Here is an 18969-nt window from a genome sequence, read left to right as displayed (position 1 = left end):
AGTCTAATGCAGGAAGTGAGTGGAGTCGCAGTATCAGATCGGAAGTGGGCAGAGCTCATGTAAACTAATAATGATGAAAAACACTGTAAGAAGTCAATCATGGCATAAGAAGACAGCTCAGTCAAAAGTTAATGAAAATAGAAAAAACTACCATGCCTTCAGAGGATTTGTGAGAGCAGTGTATGAAGTTAAAAAAGAAAGACCAGGAAAAAGGCCATTCCTCAACTTGATCAGGCAGAAATGATTGATGACAGACATTAACTGCCCAAAGAGCCTTTCATGTTTTGATTCCAAATCCAGGAAGATATGGAAGTTTTTCTTTACGGGTGTCAGGACAAAAGGCACCTCAAGATTTTGCCTGCAAAAATTCAATTTATTTTCTTTGGACTGATTTAATCTTGTTTATTTTCTTTAGTTATTGTAATTATGTATTTGTAATTAATTGTATTTGGATCAGATACAGCTAGCGTGTGATGCTTTTGCCATTTAAGAGGAAAAAACGTGGTTTGATCATAACATGGTTTTAAACTTTGAAATGGTCCAAAACACAGAAGTAGCAGAATGCCTAGTAAAGCAGCACTTGCTCCACACACTTCCTGCATCAGACTGTTGTGCTCACACACTGATATGACAAACGGTTCTGCAGTTAGACCCTTACTCACACACTGGGTCAGATAAACAATCACAGCACGCCTTTCGGAAAGAGTGGTTTAATTGAAACAGGAACGAAACACCTATAGAATAATATACAATAATCAACTGAAATACTTTAAAAAAAAAGTTTTGGGGGATAATCAAGCATGATAACCTATTCTAGTACACCCCACAAACTAAATCAAGAGGCATAATAGGACCTCTTTAAATAAAAATAAGAAAAACATACCTTTGATATGTAGCTCCACAGTCTTCATTACTGATTCCTCGATGATGTAGCACTGGTACTGTCCTGCATCACTGTACAGAAGATTGTTGAGTTTGAGCGAGAAGTTTCCTCTCAGATGCTGCTTAGAGTCACTTTCAACTCTGTTCTTGTACTGTGAATCCTGTCCTTCCACAGAGCCTTTACCCTTAACAATGTCATATACTTTCATTATGTTATGGTGTTTCCAGTTGACTGTAATGTCTTCAGGTGTAAGCTGAGGTTCTTTAGAGAAACATGGTAAAACCACAGAACCTCCGATCACACCCACGACGGTGTCCAGTAGAGACACTGAAAACAGAGAGAAGAGACGTGTTTTTATGCAAAAAAAAAGGTTTATTTTTAAAAGACTTATCCTTAGTGCTAACCTTCTTTTGTCACCATTACCAGATGAAGTAAAACAATGTAGCCCCTGTAAACAAAGAATTCACACACACACACACACAGATATATATATATATATATATATATATATATATATATTCACATTGCTGATGTTAAACCATTGACGTGATTTATTTGGTTAAGGTATTCCTATAAACAAAAATGGGAATTATTATCTGTGCTAGGCCTAATGGACAATATGGTAGTGATTGCACCTAGAAATGCTGTCATGTGAAGTGGATAGAGAACGTTTTAAATGTGATATCTTTTTAAATTAAATTTGTTGTCTATAAAATCACATGTAATGTCTGAGTGTGTATGTGCACACAAGATCGATGCAGATTGTCAGAAACGACATAACATATTTAGGCTAAATCCAAAAAGTTCGTTATGGAAACTACAGCTGGAAAATGCCTGAAATAGAGCTGGTGTGGACGGAAAGTGTTTTGAAACCGAAGATCGTATCTTTATCCGTAATAATCTGGGCGTAGTATAGAAACATTTACACAGTTCAAATATACACAAGGTGTAGTCAGCTACTTCTGCAGCAGTGCAGTCCCGTTTTCAAACATCATGTCACAAAACTTAAAACTAGAGGTGTTTTTCCTCCCTCTACTGTCCACTTCAAACCGTTTTGAACTCTTGTTTATCGGGTGGTCTGTATCTATTAGCATTTAGCCGAGGCTACGAACTTTTATATTTCGATTTCTTTTTGTGTGACTTGGAAATAATCAGACCAAATAACGTTACCTGGAGGCCATGTCTCAAAAGGTTAAATAATAAAATAAATGTTGTTAATATAAAAAATAAAAAAGATGGGTTCTTTCACAGCAATAAATTGTAAGGCTTCGGAACCTTCCCAATGGTCTTTTCCGCATTCCCGTCCTGGCTGCAGACAGAGGGGCGACTGGGGCTCTCATAGATATACATAATAAAGGCTAGATGTCTCGTCCGCACTGCTGGTCAGTGGAGGTCGACGTCCGCTCCTGGCGGCCATCTTGTCACAGTCAGCTCGTTCACTCGTAACACTGTTTTAATGGTGCATGTACTTATTAATTAACCATAACTTGCTCAATTTTCTACCGATTCTCAAACTGTTTGGCTTGTTACAAACGTCAGAGATGTACTTATGACACTGCATACTTATGTGTTAACCTTTCCTGCTAGTCTCCGAACCGTGGTTGGGTGACGCAGGGGAGATCTGTCTTCTCCAGGGCCGGTAGTTCTCCTCCCGGGGTTAACTCCTTAAAACTTCACGCTGTTAGTTGTGGTGGCATATATATAAACAGGAGACTTTCGTGCCGAAGAGTTATTTGCTTTATTTTCAGCCGTACTAAATACACTCACTGCAATATCAAATCAACTACCCGCACCGATCACTGTCTCACACACACCCCGTTGCTTAGCAGCGATCATAACACAGAGCGGGCGGGGAAAGGGCGCGCCACAGGCACGCGCACTCACTCACTCTCATTCACACACACTCTGAGCTGTCCTAAACTAAACACATGGGAGACACATCTCACAACACTACCCCCACCATGGATTGGCAATTAACATTAATTCCATTCCATCTAAATGTACTTAGCACAACTTTCTCTATATCTGCAGGCCTAAAATGTGAAGAGATAGTAGTGCCCCAAATAGTAGGTTACACTAATTTAACAAGTGCCTAAACAGTGCTAAAAGTTCTAAAGCTCATTCAACAGTGAACCCAGGAGTGAAAAATTATTAGAAATGCAATAGTCTCTAATAAAACATAAGAGTACATCACCTTTTATATCCTATTCTTAGGTGACCAGAGGTAATACTGTCTGACTAATACAGTAATAATGAAAACATACATTGGATGCAATAAAGTGCAAGCATGTAAAAGCATTGAAAAACTCTTCAGCCTTTTTTTTTTTTTTAACTTGGAAATATGCTTTTTGTAGAAAAGTATAGAACAAAACTTGACTAGAGTCCAAAAAGAATGTAAACTGTAACGTCTCTAGTGCAAGTACGAACTGTCAGGTAACTCATTCAGTGACCCAGTCCCCATACCGTAACGGTTCTCTGCGCTGGCGTTGGGGCCGAGGTTCGCGTAAAGACTGGTGGTGTGGCTCTCCCACCGCACCCCCACCATGGTCAAGTATCACATGGGAAGGAGTGGATGGAAGAGACCCAACCACCTGAGAATTAGTAGCAGGAGGAGTAGGCGACTGGGAGTTACTAGGGCCATCACTCGAGGCAGTGGAGTAGAGGCTATGCAGGCCGAGATCCTCCCGGTCTGCTGGGTGCCCGTCCACAGCTGGTGGCAGGATCTCAGAAGGCGTCCAGTTCCGGGACTGGTCCAGGACCCAGGTGTTGTCCAGGGGCTCACGGCTGCGGTAGCATTTGAGTTGATCATGATGGACAACTTTGACCTTAGCTCTGGGGCCCTTTTGGATCCGATAGACTAGATCGTCTAAATGTCCCATAACAAAGTAAGGTCCTTCGTAGGAGGGGAGGAACCTTTTGACTTTGTTTTTGATATGCCGGGTTCCTTTGATGAGATACCACACCGCATCGCCGACTTTATACTTTGTATGGCAAGCATTTTTGTCATATTGTCTTTTTGCACGCGTGACTGACTCACCGAGGGCTTCTCGAGTGATGTTGTGAGCCAGTTCCAACCGCTCACGCATTTGTTGCACATACTCAGGGGCGGAAGGAGCATGGTCTGAGTCCGGAGGCAAACCAGCCACAAGGTCCACTGGCTCGCTTATTTCACGGCCGAACATCATGAAGTTGGGGGTGAAACCAGTAGCGCTGTGCTTGGTTGCTCTGTAGGCCATCACTGCATATGGGATCATCAGGTCCCAATCCCAGTGACAGTGTTCTGCAGTGGAGGCCAGGATCTTTTGGAGGGTGGCGTTAAAACGTTCGACTTGGCCGTCGGACTGCGGTCTGAATGGTGTAGTGTGGGTTTTGTCGATGCCAAACAAACGGCACATTTCTTGGAATACCTCTGATTCAAAGTTGCGCCCTTGGTCGCTGTGCAGACAGTGAGGCATTCCAAAGCGACATACCCATTCAGTTGCTACTACGTTTGCCACTGTCACAGCCTTTTCGTCAGGGATTGGGAACGCTTCAGTCCATTTTGTGAAATACTCCTGTATTACGAGTATATAGCTGTTTTTACGGTCTGTCTCATTTAGTGGGCCCATAATGTCCAGTGCAATGCGCTCCATGGGGGCTCCAACTCTGACAGTTCCCATGGGTGCTTGTGGAGTCTTGTGGGGTCTGGCTCTGCATGCGCAGTTTATACAAGTCCGGCACCAGAGCGCCACATCCTCTCGCATGTGGTACCAGTAGAATCTGGTTTGAAGTCTGGCTACAGTCCTTTCAATACCAAAATGTCCTCCTACTGGCCCTTCATGCATTTGCCGCATAACATCAGGTTGCATTTTGCGGGGGAGAACAATTTGAGGATAGAACTGTGTGTCGTCTAAACAGTAAAAGCGGCGAACCAGTACTCCATCTCTGAAGTACAGTCTTCTCCATTGACTCCAGTACGTTTTAGTGGCTGGGCTGCATGGGGAGACTGTGACCCATGGGGGCCGCTCACTGCTGGCTTCTAACCAAGATCTGATTGGTGCAATGTCTGCGTCGGCAGCTTGAGCCTGCCGCAACTCCTCAATAGTCCAGCCGGGAAACAGTATGGTTTCACTTATGTTTGTCACATAAATATTCTCTGTTTGTTTTAAAATGTTTGGGTTGGTAACATTGACAGCACTTACCCCCACCGGACTCAGCAATAGGGGGCTGGTGTCTGAGTCCAAATCACACTGAATCGCTTGGTGACTTGTGGTTCTCAGCTGCAAGGAAGGGTCCTGCAGATTACAAGGGCACGACTGGCGGCAGGGCCTGCGGGAGAGACTGTCAGCATTAGTGTGTAAGCGACCTGGGCGATGGATGATTTCGAACTCGTACTCCGCTAGCTTCTCAAGCCACCGGGCTAACTGACCTTCCGGCTCTTTCATTCGCGTGAGCCAACGCAAGCTGCTGTGGTCGGTTCGTACCTTGAAAGGCCTCCCAAGTAGGTATTGCCGAAAATGGGATGTGAAATCGACAATGGCTAGCAGCTCCCGCCTCGTAGTGCAATAGTTCTGTTCAGCTTTGGCTAGTTTGCGGCTGCCATACGCCAACACCCGTTCTGTGCCCCCCTGCATTTGCGACAGAACAGCGCCGATACCTGTGTCGCTGGCATCAGTGTCTAGGATCATTTCACCATGGTCCAGTGGATAGCCTAAAACAGGGGCTGTGATGAGGTGGTGCTTGAGCGTGTCGAAGGCGGCTTGGTGTTCAGCGTGCCACCGGAAATGTGCATTTTTCTTTGTCAGATTATGTAACGGCTCGGCAACGGAGGCAAAGTCTTTCACAAACCTGCGATAATAGGAGGCGAGGCCAATGAAACGTCTGACCTCTTGTACTGATGTGGGAGTGGGCCAAGCTTGGACTTTGTTGACTTTATTGGGGTCAGTGGCCACACCGTGTTCGGACACAATATGACCTAGATAGACAACTTGGTGGCGGAACAGGCAGCATTTGGCTGGTTTCAGTTTGAGATTTGCCTGTTTAAGTCTCTGGAACACTTGGCTCAGCCGCTGCAGCATCTCGGGCACATCCTTAGCCAGCACAATGATGTCGTCCAGGTAGACAAGGCAGGTCTCCCACTGCATGCCGGCAAGGACGCGATCCATAAGGCGTTGGAACGTCGCCGGGGCGTTACATAACCCGAACGGCATAACGTTCCATTCGAATAGTCCATTACGGGTGCAAAAGGCAGATGCACGACGGGCTCTTGGTGTTAGCTCAACTTGCCAGTAACCTGAAGCAAGATCCAAAGTGCTGAACCATTTAGCGGTGGCGAGAGTGTCCAGCGTGTCTTGGATGCGGGGCAGTGGGTACGCGTCGGTGATGGTGTGGCTGTTTAGTGCCCTGTAGTCTATACATAGGCGATAAGTTCCATCCTTTTTACGCACCATCACGATCGGTGAGGCCCAACTGCTATGGCTGCGTGTGGCGATACCGCTCTGAAGGCCCTCACTGATCTGCTGTTCTGCGCTTCGCTGTTTTTCCCCAGCCATACGACGAGGAGGCTGCTTCACTGGAGGTCCCGGATGGGTTATGATGTCATGCTGAACAAGACTTGTCCGACCCAGGTCACCAGGTCCCCTGGAAAAGACACTTTCATAGGTACACAACAGGTTAGATAGTTCAAGTTTTTCATTATCATTAAAGTCAGTGGAACTTTGGGCATAGAGCTCCTTGAGGTGCTCTGGAACTGCAGGGGAACTGGCTGAGAAATCTGCCGCTGTGGGGACACTGGGTGAGGGCAGAGCTTCAGCTGGCTGGAGGAGGCCTGCAATGGCACCCTCTTTAATAGTCACCGCCTTGTTACCAGGGTTAAAGAGGCGTAACGGAACAAGGTTGGTGTGCTGTGTGTGGACTAGGGCTCTGGCAATGAGTATTTTGTGTTTTTCAACAAAACCCTTTGTGGGGCTAAGCATCATGTCTCCCTTAACTTCTCCGCAAAAGTGCGCGTTGCCCTTGACTAAGTACTCTTGTCCCGCTTCAAGCACAACAGTTCTGGCTACTCTCACAGCGTGTGACTTTGGAACAGTATCTGGGTGAAAGTAAGGCACTTCCTCTCCAAACAGAATTATGCGATGCCTACCGAAATCAAGGCGGGCCTCCGCCTGGGTGAGGAAAGGATGGCCAAGCAGCACCTCGTTGCCCTCTATGTCCGCTACAAGAAAGTCCACTTCAACTTGACGGTTGTTGATACTGACCGGTACCTTGGCCTCACCAAGCACCGGTACATCTCCTGGTCCCACTCCGAACAAAGTCTCTACGATGGATGACTGAAGCAGTGGTCTCACGTCTTGGTGAATGGCGTTGTATTGGTGAAGAGGCAGCACGCTCCTCCGCGCTCCACTGTCCAGGACTGCACATACCTCCAGCTCGGATATGCGCATGTGAATCTTCATTTCACGATTCTGGCCTTTAAGGTGGAACACCGTGGTCAGGGGTATTTCCTTGGGGGCGCTGGACAGGAAAGTCTTTGTATTTCTTTGAGGGGACGAGCACTGGCTATGTTTGTGACCCCAACCGTTACAGTTATAGCAGCGAATGTCACCCTTTTTAAAGTTCTTGTGCTGCTTTAGTGTTTTTGCAGATGTGCGTGGGACAACGTGACTGGGTGATGGGCTAACTGCACAGGTAGTGGTAGTCACAGCCTCATTTTTGTCTCTTTCTCTGACTACAGCGGCCCGGGGCCTGCGTTCAGTGAAGTTACGGGCCCCTGGCTGCATGATGCTGGTGACATAGGAAGCAGCTCTCTTGGTGGTGTCATGACGGTGGGCTATTTCGTAAGCTTTGGCTAGTGTAGCTGGACGTTTTTCTAACAGTCTTTGAACTAGCTCTGTATCACCCAGACCGTTTGTGAAAACTTCAACAGCTATAGCGTCTTGCTCAGCCTCTGACCAATCACCATAAGCTATAGCTATTTTTCCATAAATGTCATCTCTGAACACATGAAGCGCCTCCCCAGGTTTACGCACTCTTTGCCTCAGCTCTACTGCTACAGCCGCTGCATGATCTGACGAAGGGCCATAAGCAGTTTCGAGTTCCTCCAGCAGGCGGCGGTAGTCCCATTTGGATGAACGAGGGTTTCTGTGGACGATGGCACCTGCGGCCCCCGTGAGGCAGAATTTCAGCTGAATGGCCATTGTTTTAACTGACCAGTGATTCGCCTCTGCGCAGCTCTCAAATCTGTGCAGGAACTCTCTCCACGGTGTGCTGCCATCGTACTGGCCGGGACGTAGAGTGGGTACTCTCTCTTTGGGGTTATAGTCCTCATCACTATCCGACTGAGGAGCCTGACGGGGAGCAGGGCGGCTCTTTTGTGCTGGAGATGAGGAACAGGGCTGGTGCAATGGGAAATGTCCATGTTTTACAGTCATGCCTGGATTAATAAAAGAACAGGGCATGGGAAACGTACTGGCTTCAGGTTTGGATATAAACGGTGTGCTATGTACGAAACTTCCCATGTGAGCATTGTCAAAGGGATTTGTGACTTCATAATGTCCCTTTAATGGCATGTCAGGAGCGGGATATGTGAACATGTGAATGTCTGGCCTTCCTGCGGAGGCGTGGCTTTGACGGTGGCCTCTGCTAAAGGGATTTGTGGGCGAGAAACAGGCGGGGCCGTCAGATGGTGCGAACAGATCCTCTCCATTAACAACTGTGTTAGTGCAACTTTCATCACACAGGAATGGGTTATAATGTTCGTATTTCCTCTCAGCCTTGCATTCATAAGCTGTCACAGTACCCTGACTGTTGTCCTCAACATTGGTTAGCGACATGAATGGGTTTGAGTAATTTGTCTCTCGTCCGTAAACATCGGAGGGATAGCGAGCGGCCGCCATATTATATATATCATATGAGCTTAGACACGCCGCTATTACAGCTGTATTACAGTCACTTGGCTTTAACTTATTTATTTAATATTTTTATTGTCCTTTGATTTTCATTGCTCACCAGTTTTTTTTTTTCTTTTTTAACAACGTGAATGTCCTGCCGGGGTCGCCAGTGTTAACCTTTCCTGCTAGTCTCCGAACCGTGGTTGGGTGACGCAGGGGAGATCTGTCTTCTCCAGGGCCGGTAGTTCTCCTCCCGGGGTTAACTCCTTAAAACTTCACGCTGTTAGTTGTGGTGGCATATATATAAACAGGAGACTTTCGTGCCGAAGAGTTATTTGCTTTATTTTCAGCCGTACTAAATACACTCACTGCAATATCAAATCAACTACCCGCACCGATCACTGTCTCACACACACCCCGTTGCTTAGCAGCGATCATAACACAGAGCTGGCGGGGAAAGGGCGCGCCACAGGCACGCGCACTCACTCACTCTCATTCACACACACTCTGAGCTGTCCTAAACTAAACACATGGGAGACACATCTCACAACATATGAATAATTATAACCATGGACTTCCGTATGAAAATAACATTGAACAGAACAGATAGGTGCAATGAATATAAACACACACACTCTCTCTCTCTCTATATATATGTATATACTTTAATAATATGTATATTACTATTATAATAAAATAATTTGATTGTTTATTTTAACTTCTTCAGGGCTGGGTCATTTACTAAGCTTTTCCCCTCAACATTGCACTGTGCCTACTTCAGAGATCACTGTTCCCAGCTATTTTTGCCTACCATCACATGCCATACTTGGCACAGAATTATAGAGGCTAGAATATTGTTTTTTTCTTTCTGCTTGATAACAAGCATCTCAACTGACCACAGTTCAGCCCTCTAGGTCACTTGATATGACTTTAGAAACACAACTGAGCCCAAACACCAGGTCATGTGAAGCTGTGTGCAAAAGCAGATCAATATAGAATGAAATAGGAGTACTTTAGACCATTTATTTGCCAAAGTATGATCATGCGTTTTGTAAAATGCCCTATGGAAACTCCCCATAGGACTTTTGGTTACCCAAAATGCATAGTGACAATAACGGGCTTACTGTGTGACAACCTCTTGGTGTAGAAGCATAATCCTGGTCTCCAATGAAAGGAAACACTATGTAGGGGTTCTGATATAGAATGACTACACAAAATATGGAATAATTACACAAAAGTCTCTATTTTTTAACTTTTTTAAAAAGTGGCATTTATTTGCAAAGATTCCCCTTTACAAATATACATAAAGAAATCCTGTTTGTTGAAATCCCCACCATGTAGAGAGAACTACACAACTGTGGAGGACATAAACAAAAAGGGCTTACGCCCTTTGAAAAGGACGGTTTTGTTCTGTAGCATGTGGTTGCTCTGTAAGGTAAGGTTAGTCAATTTAGCGATGTGGTGCAGGGACACAACTAATGTTAACAGCGTATGGTGGTGGCCGTCTATGCCATACTGCGTTTCCACAAACAAATCCTCTGGCCCTATGCTCTTCCGTACAATGTACACGACCTCTAGCAGTTTGATGGGCTGTGATCGTCTGGTACTGGCTGATGCCTGACGAATGACCTACTCTGCTGACCCTCACTGTGCCTTCTGAGGGAATCGCCAGACCTCAATGTTGTTTTAAAATCAGCAGGTGGTAGCTCTGGTCCTTAATGGCAGATGCAGCGTCACAGGACAGCTTCTTCAGAGCCCGTCGCACAACAAATCCTGAAATAAGAGTTAGCATAATAATATCATAACTTATAATAATAATAGTGGAAATTAAGGGAACATTTTTCTTTTTGAACTCTCGTGAGATCGTTTTCCCCCAGAATTTGACTATTGGCACTATTGAAAAATTGACTTTCAGTCAGCCTTTAACTGAAATGTACACCAGAGCGCTGTCCACAAGACCATCGAAGCGGACGAGGAGGTAGCTGTGGTCATGTAATAGAGCAGGGATGTCAGCAAACGGGGATGGAAGATCTTCTCCTCCTGCTGAAGAGGGCATATCTACAGCTGACAGGCTTGTAGAGGTGTCAATGACAGCTGTGTCGTCACATTGCCTCTGCATGGTTTACCAACCCCACACCGGGCCATCAGCTTCCTAAAGATGTACTTCAACTGGCCAGCATTAGGGTTGTTATTCCATCCACCTTAAAAAAAAAAAAAAAAAAAAAAAAAAAAAAAAAAACACACACACACAAGATATAGGAGTATAGTATACAGATATTCAATACATGCTTTCAAATGTTTTATGCCTAAAAAAAAAAAAAAGACAAAATTAGAACTAGCCACCCCTGAATGATCTTTCCACATAAATTAAGTTGAATGACATGATCATATAATTCAAACTATCAGTGGTGATGAATTCTGCAAACAGATAGTCAAACACAGGCATTTTTCTAAATACTCAAACTGGTTTGTGACACTTCCAGGTAACACATTTTACAAAAATTGACAAAAAAAAGAACATATGGACCGACAAACTGAAAACAATACAAGCATTTGCTGACACTTTGTGTCACTTAGTGTTTTAGCCAGCTTATAACTACAACCACATCCACAACGATTGTAATCTAGACAAAAGATTAGTGGTCATAAAATCATTATTGGTGTCAGTAAAACCGATATTACTCTACAGCTTGATTGTGGTCTCAGCCTTGATAACTTGCACATATAGCGTTAGCCGTGATACACAACTATTCTGCATGATTAAGTCATTTCTTGGAAAGGAAAGCTGCAATTCGACATGTTCAGGCATCCAGAATTCCCCTGTAAAAAAAATCCTTAAGGATTCCAATAAGAAAACTCTACAGCATTCTAATTGGAATTTCTATCATATTTTGGAACCATTTCTATAGGATTCCGATAGGAATAGTCTTATATGACAAGACATAAATATCCTGTAGGATCGTTCCTATAGGATTTTAATGGGATCCAGTTTGGTGACTGTTTATATAGGATTTGTTTTGTATTTTTTTTTTTATTCTAAAAAGGTACACTTGTCCATTGTATTTATGAAAAAAAAAATAGTACTTGCAGTTGCCCTGAAGTAGACATTGTTCATTGTATTTAAGCACAACCTTGTGCTAACATTGTAAACAACATGAGAGGTAATTGGTGCAGCACACAGCATTAGTGCAAAAAATTTCTAAGGCATTGATAATGGATTGCGCGCACACACACACACACACACACACACAGTATATAGCACTTGTGTCCTCCAATATAAATATCCACTGGACCAGTTCACTGAAGAGTGAGGAGGAACATAAGCGTACATAGGAGACCAAAAGTTGAATATAAAAATAACTAGGGATCATGATTTTTCATGCCCGATTCTGATTTTTTTTTTTTTTTAAGCAACAAACAAGAAAGGAAAGTATGCATAAACAAGATGTTTATTTGGGATTTAATAGGCCAAACTGGCTTTTGGCTATTGAAAAATAACTTTAACCATCTGAAATTAACGTCAGTAACTGCACAGTAAGTAGCCTACATTCAATACAAACATAGATGTTACAGACATCAGCATTTAGCTTTTGTTTTTGAATTGGGTTGAAACTACATAGAACTGGACTTAAATGAAAACATTAACTGTAACCATGCGAAATTAAAGGCTACAACTGCATAGTTCTATAGTCCAAACACAACCAACACACATTCAATAAGAGATTTTTTAATCAGCATTCAGTATTTATTTTAGTTTTTAAATTTGGTTTTAAATAAAAAAAAGGTCTTTACCAGTGAAACTAAATAAAAGCACGCTATAAATCATTACATTTTTTTTTAAATCAAATAAATGTTGGTGCAAATAAAACAAAGATGCAAAGGGTTTCATTCGTCCAATTAAAAAAAAAAATAGGGTAATGACTCACATCGATATTTTTTTACTTGAGCCAATGAAAAATAAATAACTATTGTCTCATGTTAAAAAAAATACATAGATGTGAATCATTACCCTAAATTTTTTTAATTGGATGAATTAAAAACTTTTTTTCAGTGTGCTACAGCAGGTGATTTTTAAATCAAATTAAGTCAATGTAATTTTAAGGTGAAATAAAATGAATCATCCTATAGAGGGTTTTCACGGACGCGTCATCAATCCGGAAGTCGGCCACTGGAGGCACAGAACGTAAACAATGCCACTGAACTACTCGCACATTTGACTGATTATTGCTGCTAAAAAATGGTCGAGTTTTGGTCTGTACTAATCGGTCAAAACATTTCGAGTTCTGTCAAAAGTTAAAGAGAAGAGAGCAAAACAAGTGATTAAAGAAGGCGTTTGGGGTTTAGAGAGCTTCCTCTCCTATTTGAGCGTTACTGTTCAAAGTATGCGGGCTACAGTTGCACGCGCACTACAGCAACGTTAATAACATTTGTAATAAACCAAACCATTTGAAAATCCGTCAAGATTTCAGCGAAATGAGAGTATTTGTGTTCGAGCAGATCACTCACCTTACATCAGTTACTATAGAGCCCGTCAGAGAGCTTGCCTGTGACGACGTTAGAAATTCCGCCGTAAGACATCTAGCCTTTATTATGTATATGGGGGGGGGGGGGGCTTCACTCAAGAGCGGAAATTCGTCACCTTCACTAGAGACATGGCAGCCATGTTGGTCCGGGCAACACTTCCCGTAGAAATTCGAGAGTGGAAATCCACTAACCCACGGTCTGCAGCCAGATCCGTGGGAAGTCCGGTTCTTGGAGACGGGCATAACTAGACTAACGGAGAGAAGGGTCTGTCTGCAGACTGCAAGACGGGGGCGTAACTTGAAGTAGGAGGCGTAACTTGACGTTGTTCAAATCACACAGAACCACGCGAGATGTCAAAAGAGACTTTGTCGGGATGCGTTCGAAACCGCATACCCTTTAATTAGGCACTTAATTTCAATAAGTGCTAACTTAACGAGCGCTAAAAGAGTACATACTCTACAGCCTGAATGCGTATGTATGAAGTATGAATGCAAATTTTATATCCTAATCCGCTATGTTGATCATGTGACCTACAAAGTTAAAACAAGCACAAAAACGTAAAAGGCAAGGCAAGTTTATATTTATAGCACATTTCGTACACAATGGTAATTCAAAGTGCTTTACATAAAAGAAAGTAAAATAATAATGAAGAAAAATAATAAGAATAAAACAAGCAATTTGTGACAGGTTTAATTAATGTATTTGTAATTATCTTGATAATGAAGAACGTTGCAGAAACGGCTGCCTTTTTTGTGTGATTGTAGTGTAGCCAATACTGTTGATTTTAATTTTTTACATTTTTAACTCCACTAACGTACGGAAGAGGATTAGGGCCAGGCAATAATAAAAAAATAAAACCATCTCGAGATTAAAGTCATTATAATGCGAGATTAAACTCGTTAAATTTCGAGAAAAAAAGTCGAAATACAATATTGAGAATAAACTCATTAAATATCGAGAATAAAGTCGTTGTGTTGCGAGAAAAAACTCGTTAAATTTCGAGAAAAAAGTCGAGATACAATCTCGAGAATAAACTCATTAAATAACGAGAATAAAGTCGTTGTGTTTCGAGAAAAAAACTCGTTAAATTTCGAGAAAAAAGTCGAGATACAATTTTGAGAATAAACTCATTAAATATCGAGAATAAAGTCGTTGTGTTTCGAGAAAAAACTCGTTAAATTTCGAGAAAAAAAGTCGAAATAATGAACGCGTTAAATTTTTGAGATCGATTTGAGGCGACATTCATCATAAAATCGAGCCTACATGCGTTTCAGCCATCGACACGCGAGCGAGTGAGTGAATTTTGACTTCATGCATGTATCTTGTTGATTATTGATGACTTTGTAAGCTACCATGTGCACTGTAATACCGTATCAATAGTTCCTAAATAGTTCAAGAACGAACACTTTACAGAGCTGGTTATAGCTCCACATTGCTTTCTTCTTAGCTAGACCCATTTATTAGCCTATGTTTAAGCGAGTCACGTTTACACGACCAAGCTTTTTCTAACGTAATATCAATTTGAAAGGCCCAGGGGGAGCAGACTGCACAATTATGTCCATCATCACTGTGACAGAATTTTTACGAGGCCGGGGTATTTCAGAGGACATACTTTCACTTCTAGAGGAAGAAAAGGTATGTATTCAAATTGGAACAGTACGGTGACGCATTGCTGCCACATAAATATTATTTCCCCCCCCCAATTATGTCGTAATAACGATATCTTATGTCGTTTTAACGACATCTTTTCTCGTAATAACGAGATCTTGTCGTTTTAACGACATCTTTTCTCGTAATAACGAGATCTTATGTCGTTAAAACGACATCTTTTTCTCATAATAACGAGATCTTATGTCGTTAAAACGACATCTTTTTTGCCCTTATAAGGGCATGTGTTATCATGTACAAAATATGCCTTTATCCACATAAAATTGACAGCCTATCGCGCCTTTATCACACATTCAAAAAGCTTAAGCAAATAGTAGCAGCCCCCAATCATGCAAAATTAATCAATGAGGCCCTTTTTAAAAATATATTTTATATAGGCTAAGTTTTTTTTTAATATGATATATTATATAGGCCTAATAAGATTTATTTTTGTTAATAGGCTATATCTTCATTACCTAGAGATATAATTAAACAAAAAGTATTCAAAACACATCTAACAGAACATAGCCTGAGTTGTTTATTTTTTACAACATTGTGTTCTTATTTTGTTTAATTAACGAAATGTCAATCTTCGTCTTTATAAGAAGATACAATAAAATAAAAAAATCTTCAAGATGTATAACGGATTGTCACCTTATAAACAGTCCTTTTTTAATGGAATAATACACCCTTATAATAAAGAAAACGCTTCAGTTATAAAGAATATGAACGCAATGCATTTAATTATACATTAAGCGTTTTCCTTCCCTTTATTATAAAGAAAATAGGTGGCTCTTAACGTGTCTTTCTATGGGAGGGTGGTATTGCGGTGCACAGCGAATATTCAATGCATTCAATGAAAATATTCAATGGTATTCAATGCAAAACAAAAATGAAAAATACAATTAGCCAATAAAATAAACAAATTATTGTGGCATTAATTAGCCCATAAACAATATTTATTTTAAAGTCTAAACGAATTTGTTTAAAGAAAAACACCAGCGTTGGGCGTTTATCTGTAGGCTAAGTGTTTCAGCCGCCCTTTTCAAACTGGCGCAATAAAATGCTACAGAATTTGATTAGTTAAACATGAAGAGGATTATCTGTCTGGCATGGCCGCTCGCTCTAACATTAACCTATATAAATGTTTGCTATTATGAAGCTCATATCCAAGTGTTTGTGCGGAGTGGCACTATGACATGGATGAAGGCGCCGGTGCCACTCGCATTTTCCTATCAACAGTGGAAACAACTTAAAATACTCCATCATTTCTGGTCATACAGAACAGAATAATACATCAGTCGCAACTACTTTTACTTTTATTTGTGTAAACTCACAACAACAAGAAAACGGTGTGCCTTTGTAAAACAAAATAAAACGAACAGGGCGCGCTTTCATGATCTCTGTGAATTGGAGCGCCGCTCAAAAATGAACTGACAAACAGTGTATAGACAAGCCTCACAGACATGAGAAATATAACTATAAAGTTAATAAAAAAATGTCCACCAACGAAAAAAAAATCCAATCGAAAGCAAATACGGTAGCTACTATCTGATTAAGTAATCCTGTCCGTAATAAAGGCGCATCTAGGCTACATTACAGCGGAGATGTATGGAGATATGTATGCAGGCAGCCTACACTGATTTAGAAAATACTAGTTAATTAATAAACAATTAAAATGCTTCGTTATTTTTTTCAGATACATTTATTATATCATTAGCCTACTTTTGCTGGTGCTTTGCGGCAAGTTTTATGCATGCGCTTGAGCGCGGAATATAGGCTATAGCCTACATGCACCCAGGATTGAATATAAACGTGCGATTTGTCCTAATTGCTTAAATTAATGACTAGAAAAATCCTTTAGTGTATGGCAACTCTAATCAATAGCCTACATTTAATATTTGACATTATTTCATTAGTAATTAGTATCCAGCTCGTCACATTTAATTAGCTGAGTTAGCATAATGAATGAACTAATAAAATAATAAAATAAAATTTAAATTAAGATACGAACCATATATTTCTATATAGCATTGCTTATTCCACCACACAAAGGACTGTTTATAAGGTGACAATCCGTTATACATGTGAAGATTGTAGGCTGTATCTTGAAGATTTTTGTATTGTATTGTATCTTCTGTTATAAAGGCGAAGATTGACATTTCGTTAATTAGGCAAAATAAGAACACAATGTTGTAAAATTTTCTTTTACGCCGGTTTCACACTGCACGCGATAGCAGAGCGTGAGCAGAGCAGGAGCAGTGCATATGGTGAGCAGGAGCACCATACGCGCGTTTTGCTTTCACACTGGCAGCGTTTGTCACGCGCGGCTGAACTGCGGCTTGTGTACAGACAGAGTACTCTATAATGGATAAGTTGGCATTGCTTTATTTCGTTTTCAAATACATTTAAGAGAAAAGACTTGTCAAGAAGCTTATTTTATTAATCATTTCATTTATATAACTTTTGATTCGTCTTTGTTTTTATTGTTCGGGCAACAAGTTTGTTTTTGGACATTTGTTTTCTTTTTAAATTGCTGTTGATCATTTGAGTGACTGTTTAAAACACAATAGATATCATCAATGCACTTTTTGGATAACACTGCGGTGTATTTTGCCCATGATCAATGCGTGTCATTTTAATTCAGCGTAAGCGGCGCGTTAAAAATAGACTGGGCGCCGAAACTATTGCTGCACTGCTGTTCCTGCTCTGCTCCTGCTACGCGCTGCCGCGCCGCTTCTGCGTGCGATGTGAATGCACTCATTGAATAACATGGACGCCGAAAAAAATACGTGCTGCTCACGCGCCGCTGACGCTTGCGGTGTGAAACCGGCGTCAAGCCTGTTTTATGCTTCTGCGTCTACTCGACGGCGTTGCTACGCCGTCACTCCTACGGCGTCGTGGCCGTTTTATAGTTCTGCGTCGGGTTGCGTTGCATCGCGGTGCATTTCACCGCCAGAACGCTAGGGGGGTGTGGGGTTCGCGAATCTCTTTGCTAGTTTGTTTTGGTTCAGTGCGAGCGAAAGAGAGAGAGAGAGTGTTCAGTGTTGTTGCAGCTGGAGCTAATCGACGTTGAACAACAATGTTCCAGCGTCTTTCAAAGCTATATGTGTGTTTCAGCCAGAGAACTTAACGAAATTATACTGCAGTAATAAAAATAACCATATAAGAATGGATATTCTCCTCACAGAGCGATGAGCATGTTCCTCATCTAATTCGGATTCACAGTGCGTGCCGTGTTCCACTGCGATCCATAAACGCCTTATATCATATCATATGTATTTTAACAAATGATTTTATTTCAAATGTTTAATCGCAGAAGAAAAAGAAGTCTCCACATGGATGACTGTGCCATGGCATGATAATGTAGTGTCCCGTGGCAGACTTTGATTACTGTATCCATGATGTAACCATGAACATATTGTAAATAAACAACAATCTTTTTGCAAAACAAACGTTGATTTATTTATTGATTGATAAAAAAAGATAAATGAATATGTAAATGTATACATATTAACACAATAAAAAAACAGTTTATCACCCATACATGCATATATTTTTGTGGGCTTTATACAAGAATTGAGCAGTATAAAATCAAAATTTTAGATTGCAGAAATAATATATTTGTGTGGTCAAATATCTCACCTTGTGTATAATTCGAATTTGTTTTTGGAGTAGTGAACTTTATAATTATTGCCCCAAATTTCTATACAATAAGTACGAACATGGAAGCATAAGATAATAAGAACAAAGGGCAAAGTTTTAAGTACAATTAAAATATAAATAACTTAGGTTATTTTAAATAACTTAGTAGGCTATATAAAAATATAAAAAACTTTGTCCATCGTTGAACACAAACAGTGCAGTGTTCACTTTAAAAATGTCGCTATAGCGGGAGGGGGAAACCCGGGGAAACCAGAAAAGCTACACTCCAGAAATGATGTATAATCTGACCAATCACAGCCCTTGGGGTCTGCGTCGCCTCGACGCGTAGTTACAATTTTTTGGAGGTGCGCGTCGAGCTCCGGCGGAGGGTTTGGAGAGGGG

General features: G+C 41.5%; 1 protein-coding gene and 1 long non-coding RNA gene across 3 annotated transcripts in view; both read right to left on the bottom strand.

The window, feature by feature from the left end:
- LOC132131703 (CD276 antigen homolog) overlaps positions 1-18969 on the bottom strand; it is a 67672-nt gene that overhangs the window by 4208 nt on the left and 44495 nt on the right. The window contains exons 1-3 of one of the 2 annotated variants that reach the window (XM_059543790.1): positions 2054-2213; positions 1288-1331; positions 884-1210 (exon numbers count right to left, since the gene is read on the bottom strand). In XM_059543790.1, coding sequence (XP_059399773.1) covers positions 884-1210; positions 1288-1331; positions 2054-2064 — 382 coding nt within the window. In that variant the 5' untranslated portion in view covers positions 2065-2213. Of the gene's footprint in view, positions 1-883; positions 1211-1287; positions 1332-2053; positions 2214-18969 lie in introns of those variants that run through there. The other variant, XM_059543791.1, reaches the window with a different exon arrangement.
- Positions 9996-10838, bottom strand: LOC132131501 (uncharacterized). Its single transcript, XR_009428880.1, has 2 exons — positions 10661-10838; positions 9996-10524 (listed from the first exon to the last, which is right to left on the bottom strand). It is a non-coding gene; the product is annotated as an uncharacterized LOC132131501 (long non-coding RNA).

The sequence above is a fragment of the Carassius carassius genome, chromosome 48 (assembly GCF_963082965.1).
Source record: "Carassius carassius chromosome 48, fCarCar2.1, whole genome shotgun sequence".
NCBI classification, from domain to species: domain Eukaryota; kingdom Metazoa; phylum Chordata; class Actinopteri; order Cypriniformes; family Cyprinidae; genus Carassius; species Carassius carassius.
Note: the sequence above shows the minus strand (reverse complement) of the source record. Positions and strands in the feature narration are given on the sequence as shown.